Source organism: Manis pentadactyla, chromosome 9, assembly GCF_030020395.1.
Source record: "Manis pentadactyla isolate mManPen7 chromosome 9, mManPen7.hap1, whole genome shotgun sequence".
Lineage (NCBI taxonomy): Eukaryota > Metazoa > Chordata > Mammalia > Pholidota > Manidae > Manis > Manis pentadactyla.
This window is the reverse complement of record NC_080027.1, coordinates 53,311,979-53,338,152: the sequence shown is the minus strand read 5'-3', so window position 1 is coordinate 53,338,152 and position 26,174 is coordinate 53,311,979. Positions and strand designations below refer to the sequence as shown.

Below are 26,174 nucleotides of genomic sequence, written 5' to 3'. Positions count from 1 at the left end.
CTCGTCTTATAGCCACCTAGGTTATGTCTTGTAAGTTAAATTCCCTTCTTATTAAACCTGCCACCTACTAACCTGGTGTGGCCTGCCTCTTTCTTTGGTTTCTTCCTACACTTATTTGCATGGGGGCCAGTTTCAGATTACATCTGGTAAGCTCCTGAGGAGTTTACAGACCAACTTCTTAACTGGATTTTAGATTTCTCATAAAGATATTTTGCTCTGTATATCATTGTTAAATCAGTGTTTCTGTGAAAGGATGAGGGCTGGGACTTCCTATTCCACCATCTTGCTGATGTCATTAACATAGGTTTATTTTGAGCTGTTTATTCTGTTCTATTGATCTGTTTGTATGTTCCTGCAATATAAACTACACACATACTTATCCTTCTCATGGATGTTTATGCTACCATACACTTTTACAATGAGTTTGTTGGGTTCTTTTCTTTAAAAAATCCAACAGCAATTTTCACTGAGATTGTATTAAAATCAGTATCAATTTTAGAAAGAATTATTTTTATCATATCATCCTATTTATCAACAAAGTAAGACTCTTCATTTATTCTGATCTCCTTTTATGACTTTTAAATAGAGTCTAAACATTTTCTCTGGAAAAATCTTATGTACCTTGTTAATTGCTAACTATATAGTTTTGGGGCTATTGGGAAGGATATGTACATTTTTTATCACATTTTCTAGCTATTTTTGATGTAGAGGAACATAGTTCATTTTTATAATTTTATCTTTTTTCCAACAACCCTCCTGGACTCTCTTATTAATTCTAATAGTTTGTCTATTGATTACATTTGCTTTTCTATGTAGATGATATAATCTCAAATAATGAGATTTTCTTTATTATCCCTTTTCTCCCTCTGATTACATGGCTTTTCTTTTTTCATTTCTGATGGTATTATCCAGTACCTTTAACACCATGTTAATGAATGATAATACTGGATTTTTCCTTATCTTGACCTTAAGGGGAGTATGTCCATAATTTCCCAACAAGAGAACGATCTCTAGTACATTGATGACATTCCCTTCTATAACTAGTTTTCTAAGAGTTCTTTTTAAAATTATAGTTTTTCTGAAATTATAAAAGTGTATTCAACTTTACAAAAAGTAATGTAATTTTTCACTTTTAGTCCATTAATGTGATAAATATTTTTGCATTCCTGGGATAAAATATACTAGATATTGATATGTTGTGACTTTTTAAATTAGTAAAATTTATTGTATATACAGAATCATATATAAAACATATATGTAGATTTTTAAGAAAAAAAATGAACACCCATTACACACTACTCTGATTATGAAATAGAATATTGATAGTACTTTAGAAATTCCTTGTAAGCCCTTCCTTAATCATATCCCCCTTCATCCTTATCTCCTTACTTCTGTATTTATCACTATTCCCTTGCTTTTCACTATAGAAAGTCATTGATTACATGATAGTCTAATATTGTTTTTTTCAAATGTATGCTGTTGCATAACATGGGCTATGTCTTTCCAGTCTATATCTATTTTCTCACCATCCACTATGGCTAAGCTCTTGCTCCATTGTTTTAGATTTTTGCTAGTTAGCACCTCATTTTAAGGTACTAATTTCTGATTTAGTTAGGTTGAGCTAATTGCTGTAACAAATAGAGCCCAAATGTATAGCCACCTGAATTAAATAGAAGTTTATTACTTGTTCACAAAACATTACTGCAATGTTATGTTACTGGGCAGGTTAACAGGTCAACAGGGTGGCCAAGGACTCAACTTCTACCATGATAACACCAAGGTTGCCCCTTTCCAGTTAACTGGAAGTGAAAGGGGCAGAAATGCCATGTGGGGAGTCCCTGTCTCTATCAACATCCATAATAATCAGAAGCCTCCCATTGATCTGCTCCATTAAACCTCCATAGCTGCCCTAATCAGGAAATTTTAGGAGGTGTTTCTGACTCTGGGTTTGCATCCACAGGGAAAGCCTTTCTCCCCTGGGTTGGAGTGAATGCCAAAGAACCCATGACCAGAAATCATTCACCAACATTAGGAGAGCTAACCAACGCAGTAGCAGCCAAAAGTCACTTGACTTTGTTGGCTCAAGTAGTTTTGGATGACCGCATAGCCCTTGGCTACCTGCTTGCTGATCAAGGAGGTAATTCTTGTTCTTTCTCTGGAGAGGTAGAAATTCAGTTACACAAGATCAGGAAACAAGCCCATTGGTAACAACAAATTTCACCTAATGACCCTGGTCTTTTGACCTAGTTAGCGGGTTATCTTCAATTTTGGGCTCCTGGCTTAGGCCCATCATACAAACTGAATTTGTCGTATTACTTCTGATTCTGTTTTACATAATTATTTTTGTCTGTACCTGTTGCCTGTCAAACTTTTGTCAAAAATGACATACCCAATAGGGTGATGCTAGCTCAGTGCGTCAAGATGATAAATGTTTAGGGAAGAAATGTCTGAGAGTTCTCCCTTCTAAACCTTCCTTTTTGTTCAAATGTGGCCCTAAATAGTTTCCAACTGCTATGTAATTTCCTTCCTTTGTCAAACATGACAACCAGGAAAGGTCCTTCTGGGTCCCAAGAGACAAAAAGACTAAATATGGAAAATCTGACTCTCAATCAGTGATGCTTTCAGAGAAAGATCTTGATCAAAAGGGAAAAATGTGAAGCTTGATAAAGGAAACCTCATTTAAAATGAAGTCAAGAGGCTAGAAAGAGGCCCTCTCACACCCTACAACTCCTCCTCAATTGCAGACCCCAACAGGAAAAGATGTACCTTTCATTCCCAACAGAAAGAAGCCTACTTTATTACTCCAGAAGAATGAAGGAAGAATTCCTCCTTGCTCAGCTGTGAACACGGCTGTAAGAAAATATCAACTCAGTCAGTAAGAAACTGTCACCACCCTGAACTCTTGCTTTTCTTCAATGGTCTTTTGTTTAAAGCAGTCCCTCCCAACTTCCTCCTTTTCTCTGTAAGTAATATTCCTCTCCTTTGATCTCTGGACTTACCTGTGGTTTGCTATAGCTTGCATGTCTTGAACTGCAATTCCTCTATTTCTGAATAAAACCATTATGATGGTCAAATAAGTGGCTGTCACACTTTTAATGTGGACAGTCTATATGCTTAGCTTTGTGGCAATACCACACCAACTTGATTCCTGTAACATGGTAGTTAAGTTTTAAATTCTTGAAGTATAAGTTCTTCAACGTTGTTGTTGTTGTTGTTTTTAATAATACTTTGGGCTATTCTAGAACTTTTGCGTTTCTATGTAAATTTTTGGATCAATTTGTCAATCTTCAGAAAAAAAGCCTAATAGGATTTGTCAAAAACCATGAAAGTTAACAAGTTACAGAAAATTCTGCACACCCCTATTTTAACCTAACATTCAGGGTCCTTAATGTCCCAATTTCCATCTACTTTTCTCACATTACTTCTCATTCATTCTTTTGTTTATTGTTCCCCCTACAAGACACTTAGCCATTTATATGCCTTCGATGATCTCTCTATAGGAATGCTCTCTCCTACCATCTCTTCATGCATGAATCCTATCTGTTCTTAAGGCTCCAGATCAAACATCCTTCCTTTTCTCTCCCTTTCTTGCTCCTTCATTTCTTCAGTTAAAAGTAGTCTTTCCTATCTCTCACTTCTCATAGCACATTATCTCTATCTCCTTATGACCCTATTTGTCTTCCTTTTGTTATTTAATTACATGTCTCATTTATATAAGTAGAACTTGTATATTAATGTCTCTCCCTCCCCCAGTATTCTTACACAGGGTCTTGATCAATAAATACATTTGCTGAATAGGGATGGAGTTCTTTTTATGTGAATGTGATTTTTCCTATTCCTGCCCTTAGGTGACAATGCTCAAACCTTGTTGTACAAAAAAACCCCTGGCTTTAAAGTTAAATAGGATTCCAGTGCTTAGATTATCATTATGTTGTTGAGCAAGTATTTAACCAGAAGTCTATCTTATCTTCTGCTGTGCAACAATCTTATCTCAGCATGCTACGAGTTGCAATAATATAGACCAAAGGAACTTGTTTGTCATTACATTTATATGAAACTTTACTTCTGCATCGACCTCTTTGGTGTGTGCATTCATATTATGGAAGACTTTCATTAAGTGTCTGAACCTTAGCTCATTCAGTCAGCTAGTTTTTACAAATGACTGTGCACAGCTGTTTGTGATGGTCTGAATCAATGGCATAACCTACGAGAAATACAGCTGCTATCAATGCTCCCAAATTCATATTTGACAGGTCAATTTTCTTTTGAAAGCAAATGACAATAGTAACTTTATTAGATTTTTCTCTTTTCTTTTTTAGAAGGAATAACAGAATGAAATGAACGATAGGCTCCTCAAAGTAAAATGGTTTGACTGGGTTCCAGCATGGAATAAAGTTTCCATATTTCATCTAAAATCTTTTGATGTTATAATTCTTCCAATGTTTCCAGGAAAATCCCTAGAATTTGGACTAGAATTTGTAAATTATAGTAAATGGAGCACCTGATTGGCCCACAGCAGGGTTAGAACACCTTTTTTTCCTCCCTATTGTTGGGTTTATATGTAAGAAGTGTAGGGTGAGCCAAATCAAGCTATAGTATACATAAATATATGTAATAATGAAGAAGAATGTGTCTAAGGGGAGATTGGTGGAAACTGCAGAATACCAGAGGCTTTATTTGGGAAATGATAGCTTCTATTTTGATATAGAGAAAGGATTCCTGTTTGACAGACCTCACTAACCCTAACTTGGACTACAGAATTACCTCCCTTGATCTTAGCTTACAGAAAAGAATTTTGATAGTAAATCAAGGTTGCTGAGGTTTTTTAGTTGCCTGAGGATTTTTTTTTTAAGTTTCTCCATGACAAAATTCCTGTTAGATTGCTCTTCAAAGATTACTGGTAATTTTCAATTTAGCAGAATGTTGGCAATAATAATATTAAGGTAGTATACTATGACAATAACCTCTCTTTTTCTTGGGTCTCTGAAATCTAAGTGTCCTTAGATGATAAAGAGGATGTTCACTATGCTATATATTGCAGCTCAGCAGCTCGTCCCCTTAGCACAAACATTGGTTTGGAAAACACTTGGGTAATTACACTTAGGAGCCTGGGGGTGTTTTCTCTTCCTAAATTTAAAGTTTTTCACCACAGTTCTTTCTGTAAAAATCTGTTACCAAATTACTCAACAGGTCCTCTTCCTCTTTGCTTCCTTTGCTTGCAACACCCCTCCAAATCTTCTCAAAAGTGGAGAACTCTTACTCATCTTTCAAGAGTCAGCCCAAATGTCGCTCCCTGGTGGAGGATTCCTCAATACGGCAGGCGGAGCCGTTTACTCCCACTCTGCTCTCACGGCTCACTGCGAGCACCTCGGCTTTTATTACTGTATGTGAGATGATCTGTTTTCAGGTGGGGCTTGTGTGAGCTTTTGAGGATGGAGATCGTGTCTTTGATTTTTTTTCTCGTTTGCACAGTCCAGCTTTTGGCACATAGTAGCCTCAGCAAAGTTGAATGGCTGAAACTCGTATTGCTTGTCCACCTCCGCCCGCAAGGAGCAACATCCCTTCCAGGTTACTCTCAACGTTCAATAATACGTGGCCCAACTGCAGGAGCTGCAGTTGGTACACCGGTTCCCGCCAACCCAGCGTTTGAAAACAAACAGCGGTGGACGCTGGAGAATAGAGGGCTGTCCTCACGACGACCGCTTTTAATGAACCCGAATTAGTTTAATACCCGCCAGCTGAGCCGGCAGTTTCCCTGAATAAACTTAAGGTTCGGGAGGTTTTTCTCCAACTCTGGGCTGGAGAAGCTGTCCGCTTTTTTTCTAACGGTGACAGGAAATCGAAGGAAAAATGTGGGATTCAAATGTCTGTGGGTAAGATGGCTCGCAGCCATTCAGGTCAGAAGCTCCCTGCTGAATCGGAGCTGAAGTGTGTGAGGACCGCGCCTTCCACAATACGGCGCCAGCCCAGGGTCCTGACGCCCACCCCAGGCGGCCCCTCCCTCAGGGGCCCACGCTCTCAGTGCCCCGCCCTCTCCTGGGCGTTGAGGGGCCATTCTCGCGAGAATTCAGCTATCCTCGCCACCTCGATCTGCGGGCTCTCGCGAGAAGAGGCTTAGGAGCCGGCCTGCAACCTGCCGGAGCGGCACTGGTAGCCACCACCGCCCGAGCGGCTTCCACCACTGACACCTCGGAAGGGATCCGGTTGAGGAGGAAGCGGAGGTGTCGCTAGCCCCTGCCTTTGTCTAGCCACCGAGTGGGCATTCAAGAGGCACTGCAGGTTCGAGGGTGATTAGACTCAGCTGGGTCCTCGGTGGGGGCGGTGCCGGAGGCTGGGTTTGGCGGGGGCGAAGGACGAATCTGCGCTTCAGTGGCTGCGGTGGCAGTGGTCTGGGCGTCCCGGACCCTGCTGGGAGACCGGGGTGGGGTTCTGGCCGCCGGCCCCTGGTACCCAATTCGGAGCGGCCCGGAAGGGATTTGGGTTTCACGGGTGCTGTTTTTGGGTTGGGAGTTCCGAGGCCTTTCCCCAGGGATGAAGGCGACACCCTCGTCTCTCCCTCTCCTGGCGGAGTAACCCCTTGCCCCACCCCTTTTCTGTCATCCCCGGGCTATCGCAGCGACGTCTTGAGGGCGCTTCACAATAGGGGATAAAGTGACAGGTAGTCTCCCCTTGGATGAAGAGGAGTGAGACTTCAGTGATGTGCTGCATGGTTTTATGTGAAACAGTAACACGTATGGTGAAGCTTTGTTTTCCCAAACCTTGTACAGAGAAGCTTTTTATTTTTTTCTTCATGTACAAGTCTACTCACACCCTTTTTCCTCGGGAATGGGGTGCAGGGAGGGGAGACATCGCTTAGTAATTTGTTAGTGCGGGAACAATGTGACCATCCTTGGACTTCACAGATTTTCTACTTCTCTTTTCTCCTTGTTTTGAGTCCATGACAAGTCATTAGTCCGGATATGCTAAAGATACAACCTCACTTGCTTGTCACTTTGTGCATTTTTTTCATCTTTAAGAACCTTTATGCTTTTTCTCTAAAGGCACAGTCTCAGTGAAGCAGCAGAGTATATTAATTTTATTTGGACAATTGGGTACACCCTTCACCCCCCCCAGATTTGATCAAGACTTTTTAGAGAGGAGATTAGGGGTAAATTTTGAATGAAATAGACAGTAGAAATTGGGATAAGAGATACAATAAGAAATGTAGCCATAAGGGCCAAAAAAGTTTGTGTACTAAAGAGCCCATCCAGGACTGAAGGCCAAGCCTTGTAAATGAAAACCGCAGTTGTCATTTGAATATAAAGTGGAAAGCAGTAAAAAACACTTGGGAAAGGATTTGATGGTGAATTAAGACCGTTACAAAAAAGTGTTTGAGGGTAATTATTTTTGTAGGTGTAAATGTATTTCATGTATTTCTCTAACATTTCTCAGAGTTTATGACCTAACTGCCATTGTTACATATAAAAAAGTGGGAAGGGAGATTCTGAAGAATGGAGTGTGGTAGGGAACCATTTAACAGTGTTCAATCTGGAAAGCATTCAACATCTCAGCAGTGTTTTTGAGTTCTTTCACCCTTTTTTTCTCTCAAAAAGCTTTCAGTGGGCTTTTTACCTTCTTTATGTCACCTTCCACAAGTCTGAATTTTTTTCTTTCTCACCTGTTCTTCTAAGCCTTGTGATAATTTATTAATTATGAAGTTTGAAACTAATTCTGAATTATGAAACCAGTAAGGTTTGCTTTGTGGCTTTTTATATTTAGGTGATTTAGTGAAGTACGGAGGTGGAAAATATTAGGCACCTTTCAAAGGAATAGGTTATGAATAGCATGCTCACATGACTTCAGGTACTAGGCAGTTGAAAATGGAAAAGAATGAAATGCACTAGAGAGTTTATGTCTCATCTGAGAGGGACATCTAGTTCTCAGGTCCACCTGATTAGTGCCATACATGATTATGGGCCCAGTCTTCAACCTTCTGAGAGAACATAGGAAATCTAGAATTTTGATTGCTGTCTCTTGATTTTTTAAAATACTGACAAATAATTAAGGCAATTAAAAATAACTTCATGTGGCCCAACCAAACCTAATCCTGTCAGTAGTTGTAGCTTGCTCTCCAGTTTTGGACCTTTGTTACAGCTCAGAAGGAATAAATTTTATGACTGGGAAAAAAAGACTTAAAGCAATTTTGCCGATAGTTCAGAATTTCAAACCTAGGAGGACTTGGGAAAAATACCAACTTTAATGAATATAGTAGATAAGTTTAATAGCTTTTAAATACAGAAGGGCAAATTGAACTGGTACTTACTAACATTTTAACTGTGGAAATAACTGAAGGAAAAAAACCTCTCAGTATTTATGGTTTAGTAACTCATGGTCCTAAGCAAAGCTGATCTATAGGTTATCTTGTAAGGAAATCTATCTATTGAGAAGCCCTTTATTGTACTTGGAATTTATATGTAAAATTAAATCCAGGAGACCCTCTACATCTCATCTATGGGTGTGAATGTTTACTGTTTGCTGTACCATCCCACATTGTCTTCCCAGTCATTGACTTTCACTAGAAGCAATATTGATTCCTTGGATTTTATTCCCTGGAAGATGGAGCTTTAGGATGGAAAGAAATCGATAGGGAAAATGTGATGTGTAGCAGACATTCATGTGCCTCTTGCTTACACCGTCCATTAAAAGATTGATTTTAATTAAGTGGTTTTTATCATAAGAAGATAGATATTTTGATTGATTAAACCCAGTACCTCATATATGGTAGAGCTTAATGATATTTGTAGAAGTGAATCCTGTGGATTAAACCACATTTACTATTAGTATGAAGTACTTTAATCACATAATCACATTCAGACTTAGTTGGACTGTGTAAAATGGAACTTTAGAAGTCAGATCTAAGAAAGAAGTGGACCATAGGCATATAGAGGGCAAAGTGTGGGTCTTTGATTGGAGTAAGGAGGATGAGGTGAGGGTAGGAGAAGGGATTGAGTATGCTTTTGCTCAGTGCCTTTTGGTTCTATTTTTGTAGCTCCTATTTCTTAGGACATACATTCTCTACTTTGTCTGGTAGGTTTATCTAAGCAGGCTGGACCTTATGAGGGAGAAGGAAATGGAACGTCTATAGTTCTGAGTTTCATTTACACTTGAAGTAATAAGCCACTGGTTTCAGCTATATTTTTATCTTCATCTGTCTGACTTCTTTATACTTGACCCTTGAACAACACAGGTTTGAATTGGGAGGGTCCACTTATAGATGGATTTACTTTCAATAAATATATTGGAAAGTATTTTGGAGATCTGTGACAACTTTTTTCTCACTGGTTTATTATAAGAATACATAATAAAAATATACCATACAAAATGTGTATTAATTGACTGTTTTATCAGTTAAGGCTTCTGGTCAACAGTAGGCTATTAGTAGGGAAGTTTTTGGGGGGTCAAAAGTTGTATGCAGATTTTCCACTGTGCCAGGGGTTAGCGCCCCTAACCACTGCGTTGTTCAAGGGTCAGCTGTACTTTGTTTCTTTGTTGGATATGAACCCACAGTAATGGAGGAAGAGAGAGTCATAGATGTTTATTAATGGAGGAAGAACTGTCTAAAATTTTTTTCTCCTCTTGTATATAATATTTATTGGAATTCAAGTAATACTGCATTTCCCCTATAATGGCTTGCTCTGGTTTACTTTGGTATTTGAAATTGAGGCCTACCTTGTTAAGCAGGTTGCAATTTAGAACTAAGAGATAGAAGGTAAGCAATATAATTCAGAGATACTCTCTGGGAGAGGATTAAGAGGTTGCTAAGTGTAAGTTATAGGCAGTGGAAATACAATAAGCTGAGAACTTGAAATAGTAGAAACTTGAACATATAAGAGGAAAGATTTTATATGGAATATGTAGATTTCTGAAGATTAGTAAGATACTAAAAGGTTTCTTTGCCAATAAAAGCATCTTTATCCTTAATAGTTTAATTATATTATTCTGTTTAAAAATGTAAGATATCTGATTACATAGTACTTATTTTTGTCTTTGTAGTTGAAATGAATGTCTATCTAGTACTTTTGGTCAAAAACTGCAATTAACATTTAGTATTTAGTTGGGGGTGAGTCTGTCACAGTGTATCACTCACTGAAATACTTGATTAGAAACTATGAATAACACTTTTCTAAGGTCAAAATTGTAATCATACTTTTCTGCTTGGAATACTTTATTTAGGATCACATAAAAGTTACTTAACCTCTCTAAGCCGTTGTTTCCTCACATGAAAAATGGAGAGAATACTATTTATTGTCAGGAGTTTAAGAATGTAATAAAATAAAATATATCAAGGTGTTTCTTAAATAGTAAAGTGAATGTAACTGGTTAGCACTTTATTCTTTATGTTCAGAAAATAGCGCAGTTGTCAGTGATCTTGGAAAACATCCATCAGGTAAATTTACATTCATATCTACTTGTCTCATTTGGAAGGAACAAATTAAAAATGGCTACTTACAACCTTGCCAATGGGGCTCTTCCACTGCAAATTACAGAGATTTTTTTCTTTTGCTTTATTCTAGTCAACACTGAACAACAGGAAGCTCTTTTTCTTGCTTTTTATGTTGGCATCCATTGACTGATAGCATAGATTCTATGTAATTTGAATGCCAGGTGGAATAGTAGAGAAACTGAAAGGGAGAATATATTGGAGAGAGAGATGATGTGGCATTTAAAAAATCATCTATTGGGGTACTGTTATCTACTTTTAAGAAATAAAACCTTTTTATTTTTTTAATTTGGATTATTTCCCTTTAAGATCTTTGACTGTCATTGCTAATAGATGAGTAGAAAATTAACTTGAGTCTTCTATTTGTAGACTACATTAAATGTCAGCTTAAAAATAAATTTTAAAGCTCACTTTAGGAAGAATCTTAGAAGCAAAATTATGTAAAGTGTTTTTATAATTTTCTTACTCTTGGATGGTCTGACAAATAGTGCTGAATTCTTTTAAAGGTAATTATTTCCTTTAGGACAGTTTGCTTTATACAATGCAGGATTGAGTTTGATTTTTCTCACATCTAGAGAGCATACAACACAATCTGCTCTGTCCTTTTGGCTCTTCATTTGTTAGAGTTTTTTAAAGAAGTTCCTATAACATGGGTAACTGTGGGAAACTATTATTTTCTTCTTGTTGAATATTCCAAATTGCCTGAGTTTCTCTTTTAAAAGAGAATACTTAGTTATTAGAGACTAGTGGAATTATAAATACTTAAAATACTTTAAAATTATTGATACTCTAATTTTGGGGAGAGAAAACTGATGTGCAGTCTAAGCCCCCTTAATTGATTTGATAAAAGTCATTGGCTGGTAGTGGGAAAGCTGAGACTAGAATACCAGTCTCCCAGCCCCCTGATTCTGAGTGGTTTATTCCAGTGATTTCCCTATTGGGTTGCATGTACTCCTAGAAATGCATCGAAAATAATAGAACTAACATTAATATTTTTTTTTTACTCTATTTTCATTTCCATTTTGTATTTATGTAGTGTATATATAGTTCTTGTGTAACAGTATATTTACATTATTTATAGACATATATATGTGTAACTGTTCAAGTTGAACTCAAAACACACTAAGAAGGGGAAAGTCATATTTTAGAAGAAAAGTGGTATGACATCTTGATGTCTTTGTTTCCTTTGTGAATGGTTTTAATAGTAACTTTGAAAACTTGCTAGCTTTGAAATTGTTTTACAATGTATACTTTGAAAGATTACTTATAAAAGTAAATTTTTTGAAGTAATTTCTGATCATCATAAAAGTGTAACGCACTGCACTCAATTTGGAACATTTAGCAAACAGCGAAGAAGAAAATGGCATTATAATCCCATTACCTATGATAATTACTTCCAATCGCAAACACATGCACAAATGCAATTGAAATCACTTTGTATGTAATAACTTATAATTTTTGTTTTGAGAAATTAAAAGAAAATTTGAATGAATTAACAGGTACATAACTAGATTTAAAAATAAGCATGCCATCCATCTTCCCTTCCCTACCTCCTTCTCCCTCTTCCTTTCACTGTAAATGCTTTGATAGACATATTTCTTAGGCTAAAATTTTAAAAATAAGGGCTCTGGGTTAAGGTGTAGAATGTTGTCCAAGTTCTATAATTTATATTATAAAACTCCCAAAAGCTTGAGTAGCCATTTTCCCTATACTTCAGCCATCACTGGTTATCATTAAAACAAACAAACCAACAATTCTTCGTAACAATTTGATATGTTAAACATCTCAGATTTAACATGGGTTTTTTACGTTACTAATGAGGTTGAATATTTCTTCTTTTCCCCTCTTTTGGGCACTAGTATTTTTGTAAATTGCTATAAATTTTATGAGCTTTGTTCACTTTTCCATCATAGTGTTCAGATTTTTAAATATGGATTTAATAAATGTATCTTATCTAAGATTTTAATAGTTGTAAAAAATGTTAGAGTTTTTTGTCTTTTTTTTATTTGAATTTTTATGTAGTCTAATCTATGCTTTCTGAAAGCTGGTCTGCAGTCCTAATTCTGATTCCTCATGAAGTTTTTACTCATCTTAGTTGAGAATGTTAGCACATTCCTGTTTCTTATTCTAGCTGTCTTCGCCTTCATGGTGTTTTTCTTTGAGGTTTAGCAATTCTTTTTTACTTTGAGAGTCAGATAAATATTCACTTGTATTTTCTTTATATTTTATGGTTTTATGTTCTTTGAATTTTTCTTAATGTGTAATTTCGGAGGGATAAAATGTGAGGAAGGAAAGGATCTTCTCAAATAGTTAACCAATTAATTTTTAGAACCTGTTTATCTGATCTTGAATCTGTCACCTAGCTAGTTATCTCTTGGTGATTTGAAAAGCTACAACTGACACTTCCTATTTTCTAGGTATAGCATTTTAGTGGGTTGTATATTAAATGTGAGAGACAATATAGTAAGGTGGAAAAATTACTGAATTTAATTATAGAGATGTGTACCTGAGTACTAGCTTATTTATTAGCTACATGACATTAGGCAAATAACATACCTTTAAACCAGTTTCTCAAAATTTTAAGACACCTCTTATCTTGTAGGATTGGTATGTGGGTTAACATAGATAATGTACATGAAAAGTCAGCTTAACAAAGGCTTCCTGAATTAGATGCTAGCATCTGGCCCCTGTGCTCCCATCCTGCTTGAAAAAATCTCACTGAATAGTTTGCTCTAGTTCACTTGGTGCTTAGGTATATCTCTAATCTGCTACTTGTTTGATAACCTTACCACAGGAAGAGAGCTTGACTTTACTCTTCAGGAACCCATTCTGATATGTATTGGTCATTACTTACTATTTCAGATGAAGGTATTTAATAAGAAATGAATCAATTTGTTAACATCCAAAATACGTAAAGAACTCCTACGACTCAACACCAAAAACCCCCAAATAACCTGACTTAAAAATGGGCAGAGGACCTAAATAGACATTTTTCCAAAGAAGAAATACAGATGGCCAACAGGCATATGAAAAAATGCTCCACATCGTTAATCATCAGGGATATGCAAGTGAAACCATAATGAGGTATCAACCCAAAACAGTTAGAATGGCCACTATCCAAAAGATAAGAAATAACAAGTGTTGGCGAGGATGTGGAGGGAAGGGGACCCATCTATACTGTTGGTGGGAATGTAAATAGGTATAGCCACTACAGAAAGCACTATGGATGTTTCTCAAAAAACTAAAAATAGAAATACCATATGACCCAGTAACCCCACTTCTAGGAATTTACTTGAAGAAAAAGAAATCTCTGATTTGAAAAGCTACGTGCACCCCTGTTTATTGCTGCATTATTTTCAAAAGCCAAGATATGGAAGCAACCAGAGTGTCAACCAGTAAATGAATGGATAAAGATGTGGTGTAGATACACAGTAGAATAGTATTCAGCCATGAAAAAGAAATCCTGCCATTTGTGAGGTGGATGGACCTAGAGGGTATTATGCCAAGTGAAATAAGTTAGGCAGAGAAAGACTAATACCGTATGATTTAATTTACTTGTGGAATCTAAAAACAAAACAGAATGAAAAAAATACCAGTAGACTCATAGACACTAAGAAGTGACTGGTGTTTACCATGGGGGAGGTGTTGGGGTGGGGAGGTGGGGTAGGTGAGGGAGATAAAGGTGCACTAAAATTCTCAATCATAATAAAAGTTGTTCACAGGATGGTAGTACAGCATGGAAAATATAGCCAATGATTCTGTAACATCTTCCTATGTTGACAGATAATAACTACACTAGTTGAGATGAGGATTTTTAAATGTAGAAACTGTTGAATCACTATGTTGTATACTTGAAACCAATATAATACTATATATTAACTATGCTTCAGTTAAAAAATAAATTAAGGTGACATGGGAAGCCTTTTCATTGCTACTAACTATTGTTACATATATATATATATAGTGTACATCTACTATTTCCTTTATTTAAACAAAGCAAAGAACCATAAAATGGTGCGATTTAGAAGTAGTAGACCTTTTATTTAGTTATTTATAATATATAAATTATTACATGGTTCAAATAGCAAAACTATATAAAAAATATTCAAAAGTCTTGCTTACATCCATATTACTTTCACCCCATTCCTTCAGTGCCCCATAGGTAACCATTTCCACTAGTGTTTAATATATCCTTGTAGAGTTCTTTCGCAAAAATAAACAAATATACGTATATTTGTATTTATGTATGTGTGTATATGTTGATTTGATTTATTCACAAAAAGGTAGCAAGCTGTATACTGCTTGTTTTGTACTTGTTTTTTCCCCTTACCTAACAGTGTATCTTGAATAATAGTTCATATTAATACATGAAGATCTTATTCTTTAGATTTAGGTTCCTTAAAGTGAAGCACTTGGAGGAAAACAACTTTTTTTGGTGGAGAAAATTCTGATATTCTGCATTAAACTGTGCTGGCATATATAGTTACTGGCCACATGTGGCTATTCAAATTAATTAAAATAGAAAATTAAAAATGTGTTTCCTCAGTTGTAGTACATTTCAAGTGCTTAATAGCTACATGTGGCTAGTGGCTACTTTTTAGACAGCACAGACATAAAACATTTCTATTATCACACAAAGTTCTGTTGGGCAGTACTGCCTTTTAGAACTTGAATCATACTTAGGACCTTTTCTAGCCTATTGAGTTGACTGCAGATAAAAAAGCAAAAAACTGAAAGAAATGGAAAGTAATGGAAATAAGGAATGGGTCAAAGTGGCACAACATAATGAAGATTATGTGAAAAAAAGTTTTAACTTACTGAAAAAAACTCAAAAAGGAAAAAAAGAAAACATTGTTTAAAGGTCTGACTTTGTTTAAAGGGTGCTGGTTTTTAGGAGTTGAATAAAATCTTTGATTTAGGCACTTTATCAGCTTACTGGAGATTTTCTTATATTAAATTTTATGTTAGGGTGATTTGCTCCAACTAAGATGTTCCCAGTTTTGAAGATAAATACTATTTAGTCACAGAAGAAAAGGAAAAATAGGGACATATGCATAGATAAAAAAATATTAAGATTTTTAGACTATTAAAATCGTAGACCTTTTAATGTGTATTAAGACTTTAAACAGCATCTTGTTCTTTACAATGTTAATCATATAATGGAGGCACTCAGAAAATGCTCAAGCTGTAGGAAGATTGTCAGACATTTATTGAGCTGTTTAAGATGGGGAAAAAATAAATATTTCTTGAAGTGTTAATGCCTTGAATAAGAAGTCAGCAAAATTTGAAAAGAAATTTTATAAAAGTGATAAGGCAGTTAACTCAAAGGCTGTATTTCCAGGATACCACTGGAAGATCAAGGGCTGAATGTAAGTTGACTCTGGAAGTCTTATATTTTGGTGGATAGATAAGGAGGCGCTTTAAATAGACAAAATAGCCTACTTTTAATGGAAATTCCATGCAATTTTATTAAATCTGTTAGAGTATCCCTAGCAGGTAGCAAAATGTCTGAAAAGTTGCTAAATACTCAATGAGTAGATGTTGAATGAAAGCATAAATCAAGTGAGTTTAGAATCATGGAACTAGTTGCATAAAGTTTAGTTCAGATAAAAGCAAATCGGAAAAGGGCAAGCCTTGGTATTTGACATGGTTTCTGTGAGATTTAGACAGGGCAGCTTTGAGGGATATTTTGGGGAAACTTAGAGGTCATTTGATAATGTCTTTAAAAGGGTTCCAGGGATATTTGTTATACTTCCACCCTTTCATCTCACTTTCTTAATGCATATTTCCTGAGATCAAGTATTGGTGTTAGAAATTGAATTGTTATAATTTTTGCTTGTTTGAGGGTGACATTCACATGATAGGTGCTCTTTACCATAACTAAGGCATGGGTATGTTTTAAATGATGGAATACTATTCTTTTTTAAGGCAAGCAATTGAGTATTAATCTTCATAATCTGTGTTTCCTCTTCCCTACTGGATTGGGTTAAGTGAAATGTCCTTCAGTTTCTTTCATTTTAATTTAATTAAAACTTTTTGCAAAAGCTTACATACAAGCTGCACTAAGCTGTGAGAACACAAATATGAATCATATCTTGTTTTGCCATCAAAGAGCTTAGAATTTAATGGGGGACATGTGGCAGAAACATATTCTCCCTGTGTATAATGCTGGGGTTCAGCATGTGCTACCCCAAAATATGGCACCTTAGTATAGCGAATTTTTTAAGCTGAAGGAATTTGAGAAAGGCATGTGCAAGAAGGAATTCTGACCTGCCTCTATGTGCAAGAAGGAATTCTGACCTGCCTCTGAAGCATGTCTTAAAACCCTCATGAAAAGTGTCCTCCATATACACAGAAGAAAGGAGCATCCTTAGTTCCTAAGGTGGCACAGAGAGGAATCTGAACTACAGGCCTTGCTGATAAGTTTCTGTCAGTTTACTGTGCTTAGCTCATACTGCTTGTCCTGTCATATCTTACCATGACATTCCACTCTTGATCAAACCTAGCGTAAGTTTAATCATTTTCTTATGAAGGGTATTAGGTCTTCACTAAATGTTTGATAAAATTCAGCAGTGAAGCCATCAGGTACAGGCGTTTTGTTCTTAGGTAGTGTTTTGATTACCAGTTCAATTTCATTGCTGGTAATTGGTATGTTCAGATTTTCTGTTTCTTCCTTGGTCAGACTTGGAAGGTTGTATTTTTCTAGAAAGTTGTCCATTTCTTCTAGGTTATCAAGTTTCTTGGCATATAAATTTTCATAGTATTCTCTAATAATTCTTTGTATTTCTGTGGTGTCTGTAATGATTTTTCCTTTCTCATTTCTGATTCTGTTCATGTATGCAGACTTTTTCATGATAAGTCTGACTAGGGGTTTATCTATTTTGTTTATTTTCTCGAAGAACCAGCTCGTGCTTTCATTGATTCTTTCTATTGTTTTATTCTTCCTAATCTTATTTATTTCTGCTCTAATCTTTGTTATGTCCCTCCTTCTACAGAGTTTGGGCCTCATTTGTTCTTTTTTTTCTAGTTTCATTAATTGTTAGTATAGACTATTCATATGGGATCGTTCTTCTTTCCTGAGGTAAGCCTGAATTGCAGTATACTTCCTTCTTAGCACAGCCTTCACTGTGTCCCACAGATTTTGCAGTGTTGATTTATTGTTGTCATTTGTCTCCATATATTGCTTGATCTCTGTTTTAATTTGGTCACTGATCCATTGATTATTTAGGAGCATGTTGTTAAGCCTCCGTGTGTTTGTGGTCTTTTTTGTTTTCCTTGTGTAATTTATTTTTAGTTTCATACCTTTGTGGTCTGAGACTAGTTGGTACAATTTCGATCTTTTTGAATTTACCAAGGCTCTTTTTGTGTTCTAGTATATGATCTATTCTTGAAAATGTTCCATGTGCACTTGAGGAGAATGTGTATCCTGCTGCTTTTGGGTGGAGTGTTCTGTAGCTGTCTGTTAGGTCTATCTGTTCTTATGTGTTGTTCAGTACCTCTGTCACCTTACTTATTTTCCATCTGGTTGATCTGTCCTTTGGAGTGAGTGGTGTGTTGACGTCTCCTAAAATGAATGCATTGCATTCTATTTCCCCTTTTAATTCGGTTAATATTTGTTTCACATATATAGGTGCTCCTGTGTTGGGTGCATAGATGTTTATAATGGTTACATCCTCTTCTTGGACTGACCCCTTTATCATTATGTAATGTCCTTCCTTGTCTCTTGTTTCTTTCTTTGTTTTGAAGTCTATTTTGTTTGATACAAGTACTGCAACTCCTTGTTTTTTCTCCCTATTGGTTGCCTGAAATATCCTTTTCCATCCTTTCACTTTTAGTCTTTCTATGTCTTTGCGTTTAAAATGAGTCTCTTGTATGCATCATATCCATTTTTTAAAATCCATTCTGTGACTCTATGTCTTTTAATTGGTGCATTCAGACCATTTACTTTTAGGGTGATTATTGATAGGTATGTACTTATTGCCACTGCATATTTTAGATTTGTGGTTACCAAAGGTTCAAGGGTAACTTCCTTACTATTTAACAGTTTAACTTAACTCACTTAGTATGCTATTACAAATCTAAAGGTTCTTTTTTTTTTTCCTCCTTTTTCTTCCTCCTCCATTCTTTAATATTAGGTATCATATTCTGTACTCTTTTTCTATCTCTTGACTCATTTTGGGGGTCGTTGATTTGAATTTGTATGTACTTAGTAATTAATTGGTCTGTTTTCTTTACTGTCATTTTATTTCCTCTGTTTACAGGTATTTAGCCTTAGGAACACTTCCATCTATAACATTCCCTCCAAAATACACTGTAGAGACAGTTTGTGGAAAGTAAAATCTCTCAGCTTTTGATTATCTGGAAATTGTTTAATCCCTCCTTCAAATATATATGATAAAATTGTCAGGTAGAGTATTCTTGGTTTGAGGCCCTTCTGCTTTATTTCATGAAATATGTAATGCCACTGTCTTCTGCACTGTAAGATTTCTGTTGAGAAGTGTGTTGATAGTCTGATGGGTTTTCTTTTGTATGTGATCTTTTTTCTCTCTCTGGCTGCTTTTAATACTCTTTCCGTATCCTTGATCTTTGCTATTTTAATCATTATATGTCCTGGTGTTGTCTTCCTTGCGTCTCCTGTGTTGGGAGATCTGTGCACTTCCATGGCCTGAGAGACAATCTCCTTTCCCAGATTAGGGAAGTTTTCAGCAATTACCTCCCCAAAGACACCTTGTATCCCTTTTTCTCTCTCTTCTTCTTCTGGTACTCCTATAATGCAAATATTGTTCCATTTGCATTGGTCACACAGTTCTCTCAATATTCTTCCATTCCTTTTTTCTCTTTGTGCTTCTGCTTCTTTGTATTCTACTTCTCTAATTTTTATTTCACTTACTGTCTCCTCTACTTCATCTAATCTCCTTTTAAATCCCTCCATTGTATGTTTCATCTCAAATAATGTATTCTTTAATGACTGAATCACATTCCTGAATTCTTCCTTGAGTTCTTGAATATTTTTCTGTACCTCCATGAGCATCTTTATTATTTATTTTGAAATCTCTTTCAGGAAGATTGATGAGTTCAGTTTCACTTGGCCCCCTTTCTGGTGTTTGTGGGATTTGGGGTTGAACCAGGTACCTTTGACATTTCATATTTATATATGGCACCCTCTAGTGCCCAGAAGCTCTACTCTCTGGAGCCACTTAGCCCCTGAAATGATGGCAGGGGTTGTAGGCGATGTTGTTGGTGCCTGTTGGGAGGAAAGAGCTGTTTCCTGCTTCCCGGCTTCAGTGCCTGCCTCCACTGCAATGGCCAGTGTGCTGAGCACACAGGGAGGAACCTCTATGCTTTGCGCTTGTGGTTGCCATAGGTGGAGCCATCCTCTGCCTGACCTAGCACAATGGTGGGGCAGCCAGTTTGAGATCCAGGGCCAGCTGGGAGTTAGGAGCCACACACTGTATATTACAATGGGAGTCCTCTAGCTGCATAGCCAGCCAGGGGGATGGATCGCCTGAAGCTTCTGGAAGTTCCCAACCTTCTGGGCTGAGTGCACCAGGACAATTTTGTCGACCTGTCCTTTCTTCTGAGTAGCAAGCTGTGTGCAATCCTTGACCCTTTAGCAGCCCTCTCGCTGTCAGAAAGTCTCTCAGACTGCCTGCCTTTCTTTTGTCCCAGAGCAGCCAGTTGTGGATATGTGTTTTATGCAAGTGGCTGGAATCTCAGTCTCTCCAAGTATTCTGCCTGTCTTAGTTTTCCAACCCCAGTGATTTCCAGAGCACCATGTAATGTAGGTTCCTGCTCCTAGAGCAGATGTCCAGGGCTAGGTGTTCAGCAGTCCTAGGCCTCCACCCCTCCCCTGCTCTTTTTTTCTTCCTCCCGCCAGTGAGCTGGGATGGGGGAAGGGCTTGTGTCTCACCAGATCACGGCTTTGATCCTTTACCCTTTCCCTTGAGGTCTGCTGTTTTCCCCAGGTGTAGGCAGTCTCCCAAAGCCTTCTTTCCTGTTGCTCTTTCAGGATTAGACATTCAGAAGTTTGTCAGAATAGCATCTTGGTATGCTTTATTTTCATATTGTATGTGGTTTTGGGAGGAAGTTTCTGTCTAACCTCTCATGCTGTCTGTCATCTTTAAGCCTCTCACATGTTTGTTAATATTAATATGATTGATTAGGAGGGCATACTGGTATTTCCCTGCTGCATAGATACTTGCCACCCCCTGTAAAATGGTGCAAAATGTGAATCTGAATTTATGCATTCCTTGTGGTTATGTTTTCTTAGTCATTGCCTCCCATTGTTCAGGATCATTCTTCCCTCAGAGGACACCATGATTTCCACAGCAGTGTGTCTTATATTAAAGAGTTAAAAGAGAAAATTCTCTTGTAAAGAAATGTTAATGCCTGAAACAGCTTACTGGGAAATGTATAAATTAAGGAGAAGGTGCTCAAATATGTTTCTATGCAACCTGCAAAACTTCTACATCTTTCTTTTCACTCCTTATCAATTTTTCCCTGCCATTCTGTTTACCTTTTGTCTCTCTCTTGATCTGTGGCCACCTTTTCTATCTGACTTTCTCCTTTGTCTGTAATTTGTTCTTTCTTACCCTTTTGTTCTTCTTCATCTGTTTAGTACAGATTATTAGGTATAATATAAAATTGAAAGTTTTAAAACCTTTTTAGTAAATATGCATTTATTTTTATAATTAAAAATTCAAATGAGATTGAGATCTTTTTTGTTTTCAAAATAATTATGTGGTTTTATGTCCATCTAATATCTGATTGATTCTTAATCATCCTGTGATCCTTAAAGACATAGTTTTCCTTCTCTAGCAGCATTCAGCAAATAAATTGTGTGGTATTTGCTTAGGAATTTGAATTAGAAATTGTATAATTCTCTGCATTCTCTTTTCCTATCACTTTCATTTTACTCATTAATCTACTTACATATCTATTATATTAAAATGTTCATTTATTATAAGATTTTCAGTTGTTTTTGGAAAGAAAATACTAAGTAACTGAGGAAAAATTATAAAACAGCAAAACAGTCTCTAAAACAAAAGTGTTTCTTTTAATGAGCTCCTAGATAGAGTCACAGTTTTAATGCGTCTGTTTTCAGCATTTTTGTGGAAGTGTACTGGAATACCTTATAAAACTCTACTGTAAGGTATAGTATTTTCCCAATTCCCAAAAGTCCCTTTGACTTTTATGTACAACTCCCCATCACATCTATCAATCAAATCCAGCTTGGAATAGTTTATAGAAAGTATGTAGGATGGGGTGTTAGGAAATCTGGGTTCTAGTACAACTTATATAGCTGTTCAAATTGTGTAGCCTGATTTCTGTTTTGTTATTGTTTGCAGCCTATAAAAGTAAAATGTGAAATGTGACCTATTTCCAAATAAAATACTCCAGTCAGAGCATTTTTCAAGTTCAAGACTTTATGATCTTTAATAAATTCTCATTGTTTTTTATAATCCTGCCATTTACTAGCATTTTGATCTTTTGTAAAGTTAATAAACTTCTGAGATGTTTGCTGTTCTCTATATGGGGATTAAAATGCCCATCTTCTAAGGTGATTGTGAAGAATAAATTGGATAGTGAATATAATTTGAAGTACTTAGTGAGGCATCCTGTAAAGCTATTGTTAAAGTGAGTTTTCTTATAATTTCATGACTGTAGTAGAAATAACAGCCATAAGCCTCTCATGATAAAGGTATAAAGTATATGACTCATAATGATAAAATATTTTTGTGGTAATTGCACTGTAAAGGAAGCATCAAGATACTTACATACTTTTATTTTTGAGCAAATATTTAATTTCTATTCAGAGTCTTTAATTGGTTAAAGAAATAACATTGTTATTTGCTCTTAACTTTTAGTAATTAAGAAATATATTCCAAATGAAATTTTGTCTGAAAGAATCATTCTGTGGAATTATTTTTGCCCCTTTTGGTTCTATTTTGATGTTTAGAACCATGAGGAACTCAGATGACACTTAAGTATATTTACTAAATATAAATAGTGCACTATTAAACTGTTGCATAGGAATAGCAAATTTAATAGAGGAATCAAATGAAAAGTACCTAAAAAGACTAATGGTGTTTATTGTAGTCTGATTTGTGGCATTTTGTCTATCTTGTATTTTATAATTCCATTCATCATTATTTAAAAATATTTTTTTTAATGTTACAATATCAGAAAATATGTAAAATTCTGTGACTATTTTATTCTTGATGGAATAGATTTAAAGGTCAACACTGCTCTTTTATGTAGGTTATGGGTGCTACATGTGTGCTCCCAGAGCAGTAGTGTGAGGAAGCTTGAAGTGGGATGGCAGGACGGCCTCATCCTTTTGACAGTAACTCCAGTGATCCAGAGAACTGGGATCGGAAATTGCATAGTAGACCTCATAAACTTTGTAAACATTCAAGGTAGGTAGAAAATATGTATTTCACATATCAAATCTCTGATAAAAATCTATTATTATGAAGAACCAAACTGCATTTGGTTGTGGCAGGTCCTGTCAGAGGATGGGGCTGGTTTACAAAATATGAATGTTTGCATTTCTCCTTAAGTAATTTTTAGAGACCCATTTCTTTCCTTTTAATTTTCTTAGATTTATTTGAATTTTTATTTTGATTATTTTTGAATCCTAAATAAGATTAAATAATACTAATTACATAAATATCTAAATAAGATAGTTGACCCCATGAATAAATGCTAAGATTAATATAAGATTAATATAATATATAGCAAGATAGGTTAGTTGTTTATATTTAAAATTCTCTAATAGGAATTTATTTTGGGCTCTAAATACATTGTGTATGTAGATTATACATGATAATTTATAGGTCTGTATCAGACTTTACCTCCATACATTTTTAACTGTGAGAATTACATTGTGTTGTAATCGTAATACTAATGGGAAAATCAAACTTTTTGCAATGACTCTACTGGGTCACTTAAAGTTTGATGCGTAAATGAGGTTCTTTTAAAAATTTTCAGCACATGCATTCTTAAAGCTTTCTTTTGTGCTGGGTGATTTAATGAGGAATACCTATTTAGAACACTTTATGATCTATTTTAAGGGGCTAACTGGCAGCTCATACCCTCCATATTACAGGTATGTAAGCATGTTTTCATAAAATATTGTGCTTCATGAGTGTTTATTCAGGGGATATTACCGATCACTTAAAAAAATTTTAAGTCCCTTGATAAGATGTCTACCTTTATTGTGGGCTTCTAATGTGATAAGGACTAAGATGAAAATGTTAGTTGTCCTTTTTGACTTATAAGTATACACTGATAGTATGAGTATTGGTTTTTTTGTTTTTGTTTTTTGTTTTGGTGTGTCTGTGTGCACACACGTGTATGTCCTTGAACTAGTGCCTAGTTCTTTTTCTCCATTTTGCTTACATGGATAATTATTTTGTCTTTGAAATTTAAAGAGATACTGGTTTTATCTCTTTAAGTATGGAGCTATATTTACATCTGTTAGGTTGTATAAATTTTTGCAGGTGAATTGCATGCTGTTCTTTCTAGTTCTTAATATTTTTCTGCTGATGTATAATACACATTATGTATGAAGTGGTAACAAGGTGAAAATAAGCTGTTGTTCGCTTTATAAAAGCTACATACATACATTGGGGACATTTATAAAAACCAACAGTACTTTTTTCATCACTGTTATTTCATTTTGATAACAGATATAACTCTTTTGATCTCTATAACATCGGTAAGTTCTTGGTTCTCTTTCAGGTAGACTGCAGTAGTATTCATTGTTTAAGTGAAAAATGTTAAAGAGAAATAGAAATTAAATACCAGTACTTTTTTTTTTTAATGGAAAGACCATGAAATCCTTTGAGCTTATTTTAACCTGCTTTTTGGCAAATCTTCCCAAGGGAAAACAGCTTACTTTTAGGGACTCTTGTTCCTATGTACTTAAGAACATATAATGTGGGATATTAAAAAAATACACAACACACACAGTTTGGGCTTTTAAAAGGTATTTTTAAAATTAATAGTAAATTGACTGAAAGAACTTAAAAATTATAAGCAAGTATTATTAAGAAACTGTGCTCAGTTCAGGAGACATTCAGAAGTTTGTCAGAATACCATGTTGGAATGCTTTAAAGATCACTATGGGACAATTAGAGGGCAAGAGGCCACCAAACTGTGGTAGTGAGTTGTAGTAAAATGAGAGTTCAGAGGAGGTATCAGTATCAGCCTGAGTGAGTGAAAATGAGATTTGAACTAATCCTTGGATGTTTAGGTAGGTGGAAGACATTCCTGCCAGGACCTTCTGGAGAGCACTTTGACTGGATCTGAAGGTGGGGCTCTGTGAATACTATTATTGTTCCCCATTTGACAGATGAAGAAAAATGAGGTTAATGAAATTGCCCAAGACCATCCAACTTGTAAACAGCAGAGCTGGGATTTATAAACAAGTTTCTTTTTTTTTTTTTTTTTTTTATTGAAGGGTAGTTGACACACAGTATTACATTACATTAGTTTCAGGTGTATAACATAGTGATTCAACATTTATATACATGACAATTCTAGGTACCAGCTATCACCATACCAAGCTGTTACAATATCTTGACTATATTCATTACATCCCGGTTACTTATTATTTTACCATTGGAAGTGTGTATTTTTTTTTTTTTTTGTGAGGGCATCTCTCATATTTATTGATCAAATGGTTGTTAACAACAATAAAATTCTGTATAGGGGAGTCAATGCTCAATGCACAATCATTAATCCACCCCAAGCCTAATTTTCGTCAGTCTCCAATCTTCTGAGGCATAACAAACAAGTTCTTACATGGAGAACAAATTCTTACATAGTGAATAAGTTACATGGTGAACAGTACAAGGGCAGCCATCACAGAAACCTTTGGTTTTGCTCATGCATTATGAACTATAAACAGTTCAAATATGAATACTCATTTGATTTTTATACTTGATTTATATGTGGATAACACATTTGTCTCATTATTTTTAATAAAATGCTGAAGTGGTAGGTAGATACAAGATAAAGGTAGAAAACATAGTTTAGTGTTGTAAGAGAGCAAATGTAGATGATCAGGTGTGTGCCTGTAGACTATGTGTTAATCCAAGCTAGACAAGGGCAATAAAACATCCACGTATGCAGAAGATTTCTCTCAGAACAGGGGGGGTGAGGTTCTAAGCCTCACCTCTGTTGATCCCCAATTTCTCACCTGATGACCCCCCTGCGACTGTGCCTGTCTTAGGTTGTTCCTCCCTTGAGGAATCTTACCCGTCTCTGGCTAACCAGTCATCTTCAGGGGCCATACAGGGAAATGTAAAGTTGGTAAGTGAGAGAGAAGCCTTATTGTTTGAAATGGTTAGTTTTTTATTTCTTTGCATATTTATGCCCTGTGGCTTCTATGCCCAGCATTTGTCTTGAGGTATCTTTACCACTTGGAAGAATTATGATACTCGGTAAATTTGATATGGGCACGAATTCTATTTAAGGGTTGTAATTAGGAAGGAAGAAGAAAAGCTATAGAAGTAGCAGGCGAAAGAAAACATGGGAAGATTGATTGTTTCTTTGATATATCTTCTTGTAGAGTAACTTCAGCATGTATAGGTTTTAAGCTACTACTTAAATTGCGCACACACATTAACATAATAGGAGTATAGTTACATAACCAAAGCATACCTGTAATTACCAGCCATCTCCA

At 35.9% G+C, this 26,174-nt stretch overlaps 1 protein-coding gene across 1 annotated transcript in view; it reads left to right on the top strand.

The window, feature by feature from the left end:
- Window positions 1-6,748: 6,748 nt before the first annotated feature.
- The window catches only part of BTBD10 (BTB domain containing 10), a 74,952-nt gene continuing 55,526 nt past the window's right edge, over window positions 6,749-26,174 (top strand). The window contains exons 1-2 of the mRNA XM_036918055.2: window positions 6,749-9,130; window positions 22,742-22,899. Coding sequence (XP_036773950.2) covers window positions 22,799-22,899 — 101 coding nt within the window. The 5' untranslated portion in view covers window positions 6,749-9,130; window positions 22,742-22,798. The remainder of the gene's footprint in view (window positions 9,131-22,741; window positions 22,900-26,174) is intronic.